The 13,005-nt window shown below is 39.4% G+C and overlaps 1 protein-coding gene across 1 annotated transcript in view; it reads right to left on the bottom strand.

Annotated features, from left to right (window-relative positions):
• LOC135710993 (voltage-dependent calcium channel subunit alpha-2/delta-4-like) overlaps window positions 1-11,377 on the bottom strand; it is a 31,837-nt gene extending 20,460 nt beyond the window's left edge. Inside the window, exons 1-8 of the mRNA XM_065233731.1 lie at window positions 11,351-11,377; window positions 10,722-10,838; window positions 10,460-10,652; window positions 9,871-10,394; window positions 9,709-9,806; window positions 9,537-9,652; window positions 9,268-9,473; window positions 8,965-9,173 (exon numbers count right to left, since the gene is read on the bottom strand). Of these exons, the coding sequence (XP_065089803.1) occupies window positions 8,965-9,173; window positions 9,268-9,473; window positions 9,537-9,652; window positions 9,709-9,806; window positions 9,871-10,394; window positions 10,460-10,652; window positions 10,722-10,838; window positions 11,351-11,377 (1,490 nt within the window). The remainder of the gene's footprint in view (window positions 1-8,964; window positions 9,174-9,267; window positions 9,474-9,536; window positions 9,653-9,708; window positions 9,807-9,870; window positions 10,395-10,459; window positions 10,653-10,721; window positions 10,839-11,350) is intronic.
• Window positions 11,378-13,005: the final 1,628 nt, after the last annotated feature.

Consider the following 13,005-nt stretch of genomic DNA (forward strand, 5'->3'; position numbering starts at 1 on the left):
TTCTTTCCCACTTCTCTCAAATTCTATATGGATTTTTAACGCCAGCGTGTACTGGAAAATGGTCGGACGATGCTTAATCTCACCAATACATTCGGGCCTGCAATTCCACACCTTATATAGAGACCAGGTTGAGCGTTGATAGCTAGCTGCTTGCGGAAACTGATGACCTTGACAAATGTCCAAATAATACTCTTAAGAAATTTATGGTGGTCCTGAAAAGGACCATTTTATAGTGATGGTTGAGTTTTTTTTTCTTATTAACTCTATTTGTTTTAAATTCAAAATAAATTACATTTCATTTCAACCTAGGTGCTCCAGTTACTACAGTAACTTACCAGCCTTAATTGTTATGATATATATCTAAGTGTTTTTACATTGTTCCTGCCTTGGCAATTCAGTATTTTAAACAGGTTTTTTAAACCTGCATGTCAGTATAACAATTGTAGTGATGGTTGAGTAATGCTGAGCTGAGCACGACGAGCTACTGATTCCGATCCTAGCCTAGCGGTGGGACTTCTTCCTCCTTCTCTATAGTTGCTCATATGAGCTCTGCAGCTCGCTGCTTGCAGGCAGCCTTTGGTTGTTGTTGTTGTTGTTGTTGTTGTTGTTGTTGTTGTTGTTGAAAGCACTCCTGCTGCTGCTGCTGCTAGCTACTACTGCTGCTGCTGTACTGGACACCACCACTTACGGTGATTGAATGAGCACCGTTCAGTGGGACCGCATCGAATTCGATTTTTAAGTCTGTGTTAGGGAATGCGCTGTTTTCAGACAACGACTCACGAAGAGCTACTGATTCCGATCCATAGCATAGCAGTGCAGCTTCTTCCTCCTTTGATGGTTGCTTATGTGGGCTCTGCAGCTCGCTGCTTGCAGGCAGCCTTTCGTTGTTACTGGAGAACAATTTTCAACGCCACACGCCAAAAGCACTGCTACTGCTGCTACTAATTTCGATGACCGAACACCACCACACAGTGGTGTGGTCGTTGGGAGCATGTCGTTCTGAGTATGGCGATGAGTGTGCAAATTATTACGCAATTCTATCCTCCCTATTCGCACGCGCCCGAGGATCGGAGGCGAATGCCACTTCGACTTGTTTCGTCTACTTACTACTCTCTGACGACTGTGCTGGGGAAGCAGCATATGCATGTAGGTAATTGGTGGATTTGTTAGTTAATTCGACGCTTTTGGAAAATGCTGGACATTTACCAGTTTTTCAATAGTTTCTCGTTGCATTCGGAAGCATTGTTATCGATGCGTAGCCATATTTCTGATCGATTGGTGCAGCTGAGTTATTAACGTTGAAAATCTTTCTTAATTTGTTACATGTTCTATTTTCGGTTTTCACAAAGTGTACCCCCATAAAGAAATCAAAGACGTAGTCTTACGTCAAAACCGCACCTTTACCCAACGGAAAAGCTGTACAATGACCTGCAGAACTCGTTTTTACCAATTTGAGGACTTCAAGTGTTGCACACATTAACACACTTGCATAACATTGTTGTAACAAATCCAGCCACACATCACAACATGACAGTCACAATGAACCTCTCAGAAATGTTCAGTAGATTTAACGGTAGCATTCGATTGGTCCGACCCCATTCAGAACTCGGAAAAAACGGTTTGGTTACCATGGTGGTAAACTATACAACGAGCTCCCAACAGTAATCAAACAAAAGCAATCCACCGATCTGTTCAAGGCGAACATCAAACGATATCTAAAGCTTCGTATCTCGCACTATCTACGTTGACGTAAATCGCCAGCGGTCATATCTTGCCTTCGGCCTGGATGAACACCAGTTCTCTGTCAGGTAACTAAGACTGATACATGTCTGGCAGAAGCCGCCAGTGATACTGCGCCCCTAATGATTTGCCAACAAATGGTTCCAGATCCACATGATTGATGGTTTGGCATCCTATGCTTCCGACCATTAGCTGTTACAACGCTCTCAGCGGTCGTCATCTGCCCATCGGTCTGAATGAACACCAGCTCTTTATTAGCATGGCATCCTACGCTACGATGTCTACCTGAGTCAACGCTCCCAGCTGCCTTCATCTGTCCTTTGGTCTGGTTCAACACCAGATCTCTGTCAGCTTGGCATCCAAGGCATCCTACAATTTTGACGTCTAGTGGAGTCGACGCTCTCACCGTTCTTCATCTGCCATTCGATCGGGTTGAACATCAGCTCTATGTTAGCAACATTGATAGCATGGCATCCTACGCCCCGACATGTAACTGCTTCGACGCTCCTAGCCACCATCATCTTCGGTCTGGGTGTACACCAGTTCTCTGTCAGTGGAGTCGACCCTCCCACCGGCCCTCATCTGTCCTTCGATCGGTTTGAATATCAGCTCTCTGTCAGCAACATTGATAGCATGGCATCCTACGCCCTGACATGTAACTGAGTCGACGCTCCAAGCGGCCATCATCTTCGGTCTGGTTGATAACCAATCAATTTTTGCTCCGTTTTTTTGTCGACTTTTGTGAAGTTGTAATTAGATTTCGCTTGTGCTCCCGGTCCAGAAATTTGTGGCATCGCGAGTGATAGTTTTTAACTTCAGTTTATTTATGCGTTGTATGATTTTATGAGCGGTTGCTTCGTGTTCGCGTCAAGGAGATGCAAGTTGTCACTTCCACTTGGAGCAATTGACTATATTAGACCAGAGGATTGATCCCCGTAAGGCGGGTCTATGGGCGGAACTGCTACACCAAACATGACAAAGCTGCTTGCAAAGGATTCACTTGGACTGATTTGGTGAGATTGTGCCTTTTTTCTACTTTTATCTGTTTAAACTTAATTTCTATGAACCCGTAGAATTTGGAATCATTTGATTCGTATGAGACATAACTTTTATTTGTTTACATTATATTTTAATCAGTAAATGCATCCTACTAAATACTTGCCATCTACAAAGCAGGAATTGCTTTGATGATGGAAGTGTACACGCAGTATCAATATACATTTTACATCGGGACTACGTGTATGCGGGGCTTGTTGTAAGTGAAAGTAACCTTGGAATGGACGTGAGTGACCAGGCATTCTGAAATGGGTTACTGAAACGCAACAAAGATATCACCTTTCAACTTCCGGGCTACAATTGTTTGCAATGGGATCAGTATAAGATAATAATAGATTATATTGCAAACATTTTTCTTCCATAAAAACACTGCCGGACAGTGGAAGTTGGATTGTATGGATCTAATATTGGGCCCATCGCTAAAAATCTGCTATTTATCAACTTTATCTGTTGACTAATTGGATTACTAATGGATATTTTTGGTTGCTATTGAAAATTTAGTCCATTGCTGAATTTATGTATGGGCCCAAATTAGGGGCACTTAGGCCGACATTACCTGCATTTCCCCTACACACATACATACAAGTTAAAAAGGCGTTGTTCTGAAACATTCTTCAGGAATACAGGAGCTATCTCATCAGGTCCTAATCCATTAGATGCGTTCAAGTTTTTCAGTGCTTTGATGATTTCTTGTTGAGATAGTTGGTTGACGGGGATACACGACGTTAGGCATACGGTCGTTAGTCATACGGACGTTAGGCATAATGCACGATAGGCATAATGGACGTTTGGGCATAAAGGACGTTAGGCATAATGGACGTTAGGCATAATCTACCCGATGAATTCCAGAAGGATGATAATGGGGACTGTCTATTCCCAACAAACAATTGAGAGCTCTTATAAAACACCTGAGTTGATCAAACGTTGAATAATAGCTTCCAGAGTTGAACAAGAATGTAGTTGTATTGCCATTTGATTAAAAGTTTTAAAAGCTATTGGAGCACTCCTAAATGATTATTTACGTTCGGTTTAACTATATGCTTTATAAGACCTACGATAACTTTTATAGCACCTTAGTTAAACTGATTCACAAAAGCTATACAGAACGTGGAATAAACGCATCACAACAAACCATTGGGAGCTCTTATACAACACCTGAGTTGATCAAACGTTGAATAATAGCTTCCAGAGTTGAACAAGAATGTAGTTGTATTGCCTTTTTGGTTAAACGCTACAAAAGCTGCTTGGAGCACTCTTAAATGATTGTTTACGTTCGGTTAAACTGTTTGACAGGAGCCATATAGGATGTGGAATAAACGCATCAAAACAAACCATTGGGAGCTCTTATACAACACCTGAGTTGATCAAACGTTGAATAATAGCTTCCAGAGTTGTACAAGAATGTAGTTGTATTGCCATTTGATTAAAAGCTTCAAAAACTGCTTGGAGCACTCTTAAATGATTGTTTACGTTCGGTTAAACTGTTTGACAGGAGCTTCTATAGGATGTGGAATAAACGCATCAAAACAAACCATTGGGAGCTCTTATACAACACCTGAGTTGATCAAACGTTGAATAATAGCTTCCAGAGTTGAACAAGAATGTAGTTGTATTGCCATTTGATTAAAAGTTTTAAAAGCTATTGGAGCACTCCTAAATGATTATTTACGTTCGGTTTAACTATATGCTTTATAAGACCTACGATAACTTTTATAGCACCTTAGTTAAACTGATTCACAAAAGCTATACAGAACGTGGAATAAACGCATCACAACAAACCATTGGGAGCTCTTATACAACACCTGAGTTGATCAAACGTTGAATAATAGCTTCCAGAGTTGTACAAGAATGTAGTTGTATTGCCATTTGGTTAAAAGCTTCAAAAACTGCTTGGAGCACTCTTAAATGATTGTTTACGTTCGGTTAAACTGTTTGACAGGAGCCATAAAGGATGTGGAATAAACGCATCAAAACAAACCATTGGGAGCTCTTATACAACACCTGAGTTGATCAAACGTTGAATAATAGCTTCCAGAGTTGTACAAGAATGTAGTTGTATTGCCATTTGGTTAAAAGCTTCAAAAACTGCTTGGAGCACTCTTAAATGATTGTTTACGTTCGGTTAAACTGTTTGACAGGAGCCATAAAGGATGTGGAATAAACGCATCAAAACAAACCATTGGGAGCTCTTATACAACACCTGAGTTGATCAAACGTTGAATAATAGCTTCCAGAGTTGTACAAGAATGTAGTTGTATTGCCTTTTTGGTTAAACGCTTCAAAAGCTGCTTGGAGCACTCTTAAATGATTGTTTACGTTCGGTTAAACTGTTTGACAGGAGCCATAAAGGATGTGGAATAAACGCATCAAAACAAACCATTGGGAGCTCTTATACAACACCTGAGTTGATCAAACGTTGAATAATAGCTTCCAGAGTTGTACAAGAATGTAGTTGTATTGCCTTTTTGGTTAAACGCTTCAAAAGCTGCTTGGGGCACTCTTAAATGATTGTTTACGTTTAACGTGGAATAAACGCATCAAAACAAACCATTGGGAGCTCTTATACAACACCTCAGTTGATCAAACGTTGAATAATAGCTTCCAGAGTTGAACAAGAATGTAGTTGTATTGCCATTTGCTTAAAAGCTTCAAAAGCTGCTTGGAGCACTCTTAAATGATTGTTTACGTTCGACCAACCACCAACCACAATTTTGTTGCTAAAAATAGCACAAGTGATAGGCACGTTTATATGACCATAAGGCAATGATTATTCGACTGCAAGAGAAGTCACTCAAGATGAGCTTCATATACTTCTCTCATATGATCAAAATATGTATTCAAGAATAGAGCAGATGGAAACAGAAGCGGCTGGCAATCCGGGATCATGAGTTCGAATCTTGCTTCGAGAAACCCTCGGTGGAGTAGAGGTAAATTATATATATAGGTGTTTATTAATAAATGCAAACATTAATTTAAGACATATATCATATAATCAACGATAACATTTCTAGATAAATTCTCTCAATTAATTATTAGGGAGATTAATCGAAAGAATATCAATCAAAGATTAAACCGATGCTAGTTACTACTTCCTCCATGATCACAGAATGTGTATTATGGCATAATTACATATTTTTTCAATGTGCACAAATAAATTAAATTAATAAAAACTGTACAAGCAATTATTTTGGCGTACCACAACAATTGTTAAATTAATTTTAATCTGTGAATATTGTGAGTACTTACACAACGGTTATTAAGGAGTCATTAAAAAGTGCTATAAACGCTTTCCACCGCTTGCTGTACAATGATTATTTAGGAGTCATAAAAGAGTGCAACAAATGCCTCTCAGGTTCACTCTCTACTAAATTTCAAAGCAGCTGTCAAGAAGTGTCTACAAACGTTGTATAAGAGCTTTCACCAAAATAATAAAGCTTGAGTTTAAATATGTATCTATAAACGTTGTATAAAAGTTGCTTCTATCCGGTTGTTAAGGAGTCATTGAAAAGAGCTGTAAACGCTTTTCACCGCTTGCTGTACAATGATTATTTAGGAGTCATAAAAGAGTGCAACAAACGCCTCTCAGGTTTACTCTCTACTAAATTTCAAAGCAGCTGCCAAGAAGTGTCTACAAACGTTGTATAAGAGCTTTCACCAAAATAATAAAGCTTGAGTTTAAATATGTATCTATAAACGTTGTATAAAAGTTGCTTCTATCCGGTTGTTAAGGAGTCATTGAAAAGTGCTGTAAACGCTTTTCACCGCTTGCTGTACAATGATTATTTAGGAGTCATAAAAGAGTGCAACAAACGCCTCTCAGGTTCACTCTCTACTAAATTTCAAAGCAGCTGTCAAGAAGTGTCTACAAACGTTGTATAAGAGCTTTCACCAAAATAATAAAGCTTGAGTTTAAATATGTATCTATAAACGTTGTATAAAAGTTGCTTCTACTCCTATACCGCGTAGACATATAATGCTGTAGTTGAACAGGTTCTCCAAACCAGTGTAAACAAGAGTTTTACAGAAGTTGTAATAAACAAATTGTACAGTTATTATTCAGCATGCAGTTGAATAAAATCACAATGGAAGCGTTTCTTCAACAAGAACGTTTTACTGAATACGTTAGACAACACCTTTGTGTTGCAGTTGTATAGGTTCTCCAAACGAGTGTAAACAAGGGTTTTATAAAAGTTGTGGTGAACACATTGTGCAATTATTATTCAACATGCAGCTGAACAAAATCAAAACGAAAGCGTTTCTTCAACTGGAAATTGTTACTTGGGTTGGTTGCTGACCTCGGTGACAATAACGAAATAGCCTTAATTTTTGGAACTCATGAAAACTTGCGACGTCTTGGACAGGCAAAGTATTGGGTTACAGATGGTACGTTTGCCACAGTTCCTTGTTTGTTTCGGCAACTCGTCACTGTTCATGGAAGTATCGCTCCCTCACATCAGCAGACAGTTCCGCTAGTTTTCATTCTGATGACAACAAAAACAGAATCGTTGTATCGAAAAGTATGGCAGGAAATCCTGGAAGCAGCAGGTATGTTTTTTTTTTTATTTTTGAATGAAAAACCACAGAATTCACCATTCTTCATTTCATGAGCTGTTCTTTGGCATCATATTTTATTCAACCTTAGCTGTTTTTTTGTTATTGAATAAAAAACCACAGAATTCACCATTCTTTATTTCATGAGCTGTTCTTTGAGGAAAACCTTTTCTTCTTTGACAATTGCAATATGTTTTTAAGAATATATTACAACAAATGTGTGTTTTTTTTTATTTCTAGATGCGATTGATTTCAAGATATAGTTCAAAACTATGCTGAGTTTTCATTGCCAGATTACTTAACCGCTATCGCTACTAATCTTGGATCTAAATAAATATATAGCTACGTCACTTATGATATGATAAATAATGGATTCCAAACTGTGCTTATTAAATCTATGTTTGTTTAACTTGTATCATTGTTATTCAACGCTTAGCCTAATTTAAGCATTGTTTACCATGCTCGAAACAGGTTTCTAGAGTTGCACAGCAGCAAGGTATTTTATGCCTAACGTCCATTATGCCATACATATAATATGCCTAACGTCCATTATGCCTAATGACTTTATGCCTAACGTCCATTATGCCTAACGTCCATATGCCTAACGTCCGCATGCCTAACGTATTTATGCCTAATGGGGTACACTCGAATACAGTGTATACTTCCTGGAAGAAATTTGCAAAGAAATTGTAGATTTCTAAAGAGTTATTTCCTACATGTCTGTCGAAGTGCATTAGGACATGATTTGACTTCAGACTCGACTTTACGATTGTATTCTTCATGTACTGAGGTAATGGTTGTGTTGAGTTCATTGCATGTGGTGTGATAGTTCTGCGAAGGAACTTTATAAATTGAGTACCAAGGACCTATCGGTCGAATTCGAACATGTTCCTGGTGTCGTCGTAAAAATTATCCGCACCACCAGTTCATACTAGAACCTATCATCAGCCACATCAAATAGGCGATCTAGAGTGCTCAGGATAGTGCCATATCCGAAAATATTTCAAATACCTCCAGAGAAGTGATCAGATCCAGACTAAAAGTAACACCCATTATGCGATAGATTAAATCTCATCAACGATGCGATGATATTGAACTTCTAGCACATGTACATGTACCACAACCGGCATTGTTTTAGGTTTCCTTGAGGTAAATGATCAATGAACATGAATTCTTCATGCGGCATATTAAATTTTGAACACTAAGATATCTGATTGTGCACCTTTGTTCATATTAGCTGTATATTTATTCCGAACCAACTACTAGACCATCTGTAAATGCATGTTTGAACAATTTTTCGAATTGATATGTGTAAACACGGTTAGATAGGTATTACAGAAGATGGAACATTTCTTCTTCACATTGCAGATGAACATAAAATTATTGTTTGTTGTTCTTTAACTCTAAGCAACCTTCAATACCGAGTTAATGATAATTGACTACAATCTGTATCTGCATTGACTGTATAGACATATAAAACAAATACGACAAATAAAGACCGTTGGCCACTATTGAAATCTACTTTTACAATACCAATAGCGCTTTCAATTTTCAAACAACAATAAGAGCTCCACATTTAAAACCAAAAAAACCTTGCAACTGAACCCATAACCTTACCTCCTGTCCTCCTTCCTACCGGGATGGGTCGACGCACGATCCAACCCATCCGTCACGATAGCATCACGAACCAAACTTTGGACGAGAGTACGATCGCAATAGTATGGTTCCGCTTTTCGGGAACCTTGCGAACTGAAGTGATGTTGAGCATAATGCCCAGCCGGAATTCCACCGTGGCCATGATGTGGCTGAGGCGACCGGGGACGAACCTGCATTTGGAGGAGCGAAAAGAATCAATGTTAATTTGGAGCTATTGAACCAGATCAAACAGTTGAAGAAATCGACAAATTCTCATCAGCTTACCGACATCCACTTCCAGCCAGGCCTGCCGACGCGGGCCAGAAAATGGAGCACCTGCTCTTCGGGGGTGTCGAAGCTTTCGTCCTTATCCCGGTAGGTGGATTCCGTCGTACTCTCGCCATTGTTTTCAACGTCCTTCAGACTGTTGTACTCACAGTACACCCAATCCGGGTGCACCTTCCAGTTGTTACCTTGGAAGTGTTCAGAAACTGTGAACAGCAGAAACGCTAAAGGTAAATGGCACGACAAAAAAAAACACAAAGATTGATTACCATTGTTATGAGAATGCCGAATCTCTATTTGGGCATTCAACTCATGAATACCGTAGTTGTCAGGAAGAGCTATTCCCAACGAGAATGGAGTACCATCGATTGGGCCGTAGAAATATCTGTGATCAAAATAAGTATTAAAGGCGCTCACATTGTGTAACTAAATGAATCTTACTTTTGAGGCCTCATGGTCACTCGCTTCATTCCATCCATATGAGTTAGAACAGTTAGTTCATTTTCGCCCTCTTTTTGAAGGACCATCTCGTTGCGCAGCTATCGAAATCAAAATAATATTCGAATATAATAACAATTATTCATCAAAAGTAAGTATTCCTACCTCTTGAAGAACATTCGTAAACCTATGCTCATGCCGTTCATTGATCCCATTGGTAGGACTATCCACTTCTGGCAGTTCTACCTCGGTCAAATCAACCGAGTTGTACTTATGCTTCAGAGATGCGCTGTACTGACCATTATCACTTATGGGCCGTAGGTCCGGATGGTACAAAACTCGACCGTTGTTATCTACAATGAACGAGTAACCATTCACACCCAACCTATGCTGTGGGATCATTTTCTGAATTTCTTCAATGGGAACATCCGTCCCGACAACCCCTAGTAAGTTAGCTGCCCTTGAGGAGTGATTCCGCCGATCGAAGACCGGAGTCGAAACGGTGGTCACCAACTTTCGCTTGTTTTCATTCTCTCGGCCTAGAATGCCACTGCGACCACCGGTGAATACCGGACTCCAGTGCACCGGATGATCCGCCTGATACAGCACCATCGGACGAGCCATCACCAGCGCATATTCCACCACTTTCCGTCTAGCTTCCTCAGCACTGTTGATCTGAACGTAAAAACCTACCAAAATCAGAGCAAAATGAAATTCATTCTTCATGGAAATGTCCCAGCATTCAACTGCAAACCTTTATTATCGCAAGCCATCTGGTACAAATTCTTCCCACTACTTTTGTCCGTTCCGATCAGATATGTGAAAATCCGAACGGGCATGTGCGGATGGTTGTAATGCTTGATCACATCCGCAAAGGTATCACTCGGACCATCGGTGATCAACATGATAGCTTGATTGCACTGACTTCCCTGGGAGCTTTGATTGTACTGCAAGTAGAAACCGAGTTAAGAAAAAAATAATCCAATCGTGCCCAGAAGGAAGAGGAAACTACTCACCCTTCGCAGCAACTCGAAAGCCGATTCCAAAGCAGCGGAAAAGTTGGCCGTATTTTCACATTCCACCGATTGAATGGCAGTTTTGACCTCTTTTATGTTGTCGGGAGTGGCACGAACCTGAAAGGAGAAATTATTGCAGATATTGTAAATTGAAGGTAGCATGGGAAACTATATTTTCTGAAGATCCCAATTACCACTGCTAACAGTCATACAAGCCTAGTACCAAATGAAATGCCAAATCTTTTGGAGTAGGTTTTTGAATGTATAATTGCACGTTTAACGATAGGTAATTCAATAAATTAAAACTGGAATTTACACGTTCATGTAAATTTATATCGTTGTTCGAATGAATGCATGTAAAATGCAATACAAATTAATGGACTATTAAAAATTTGTACGTAAAATTGAAGTTGTATTGCTATATGTTTCAACTAAGGCCAGAAAATACATCAATGTGATAAATTTAAATTAACAAAATATTTGCTGTTCAGTCGTTCGGGCAGAACGATGACCATGAGTCAGATGATGCATTTTTTTTCCAAATCAGATTCTGAGCACTTCAAGAAAATGTTCACATTCTATGTTGTACTCTATGTGGATCAATATGACCGTTAACCCTTTGTCTGTACCTTGCGGTCAATTTGACCCCAGGCCATTTTGAGAGACTGTAACTTTTTTATTTGACGATGGATTTTACTAATTCTTTTGTGACTAGGTGCGTCCACCAGAGCTCTGTACTGAAATCTGTTCAAAAAATCTTGAAAACAAATTTATTGGAAGAATTTTATTGCAATACTTGTTTCCTATACCCTGGGCTCAATTTGACCCCACATTCAAATTGCAGTATCTCGACGAAAATTAAATGAATTTCTGAAACTTAAAATGGTTTGCACAGTAAATTTAGTAAAATTTATGTATAAATTATGATACTTTTTTTTTTTGAAGGGCGGATCTCTCATAGGAAGGGGCATTGTAAAACTATACTCATGAAGTGGCATATTTTGATGTTAGAGATGTTTATATCACGAGATCCCAACTGCAAAGATCTGCAAAGATATTCAGGAATTCAAGGCCTTCAAAACTATGATTCAAAACTAGTTTGCGCAAAAACGAAAATGATCAAATTGCCCCATCTTATATACACATTATATAACGCTCGTGCTCATATGGATGGTTTTCATCCTCAGCGAAGTTTAGCATCTGCCCATATCCTAAGAAACAGAGTTTAGTTCAGAATTCACTCATCAGGTGGCGCTAGTGTGACATTTATGTTTCATTTTTTGCCCTAATTTAACCAGTGGCGTCGCGTAACCTCACTTTTTACCTGTTCAACAACTTTGAAAACGTTATTTAGTGTCATGTTTACATTCAAATCAGTTTTAAAAGCAGTGTTCACTCGGCTGTCGACAAAAGCAGGCCACTCTCGATGTGTGCTACGCGATCGTCTGTTTTCTCGGCAGCAACCATTGTGTGGTCCTCCTCATTGTTCTTCATCAGCAGTTCTTTCGGTCGATGCGTCGTCGACTTTGGAAAGCAACCGTTTCGTGATGAGTGTGTGAGTGCTGACCACGTTTTGCGTCGATTGCTGCAATGGACGCGCTCTGACCCTCGTTGGCGTACAACAATTTGCCATACAATGAAACTACTGGAAGCGGCTCCAGTTCTGATGGAGGAGGCTTTTTGGATATCGGAAGATAAAGTGTTTATTGTGTTGTACCTTTTGACTATAGTTTTAAGATGTATTGTATAGTGACCAAGAATCCTCGGCTCTGTAAAGTTAATTCGGTTGAGCCTTATCAAATAAATTAATAAAAAAAAAAGTTTTAACAGGCATAGGGTCTTCTAGTTTCACTGATTTGTATCCATTGGAACCAATATTGTTTTGTTTGTTTATGTTTTGAGAGTTGTTGAACAGGAAGATTGAGGTTAGGGCGACGCCACTGAATTTAACATCTTCACTAGATAAAAGGTTCCCGTTTTCGGCAAAATTGTTCAGATGGGGAAGACCTATTTTATGGAAAAGAGTGAACTGTGGCACTTACCAGGTGGAACTAGTGTGACATTAAGTTTCCATTGTTTTCCCGAACTTATCATCTTGACTAGATAGAAGATTCCCGTCTAGCGCAAAGTTGTGCAAATGGACAAGACCCATTTTATGGTAAAGAGCCTAGGTCATAATTAACGCACCAGGCGGCGCTAGTGTGAAACTAATTTTCCATTGTTTGCCCTAACTTAACATTTTGACTAGACAGAAGGTTCCCTTGACTAGACAGACTAGACCCTG

The sequence above is a fragment of the Ochlerotatus camptorhynchus genome, unplaced genomic scaffold (assembly GCF_037179485.1).
Source record: "Ochlerotatus camptorhynchus isolate MF236.1 unplaced genomic scaffold, CSIRO-AGI_Acam_v1.1 ptg000412l, whole genome shotgun sequence".
In the NCBI taxonomy this organism is placed as follows: Eukaryota; Metazoa; Arthropoda; class Insecta; order Diptera; family Culicidae; genus Ochlerotatus; species Ochlerotatus camptorhynchus.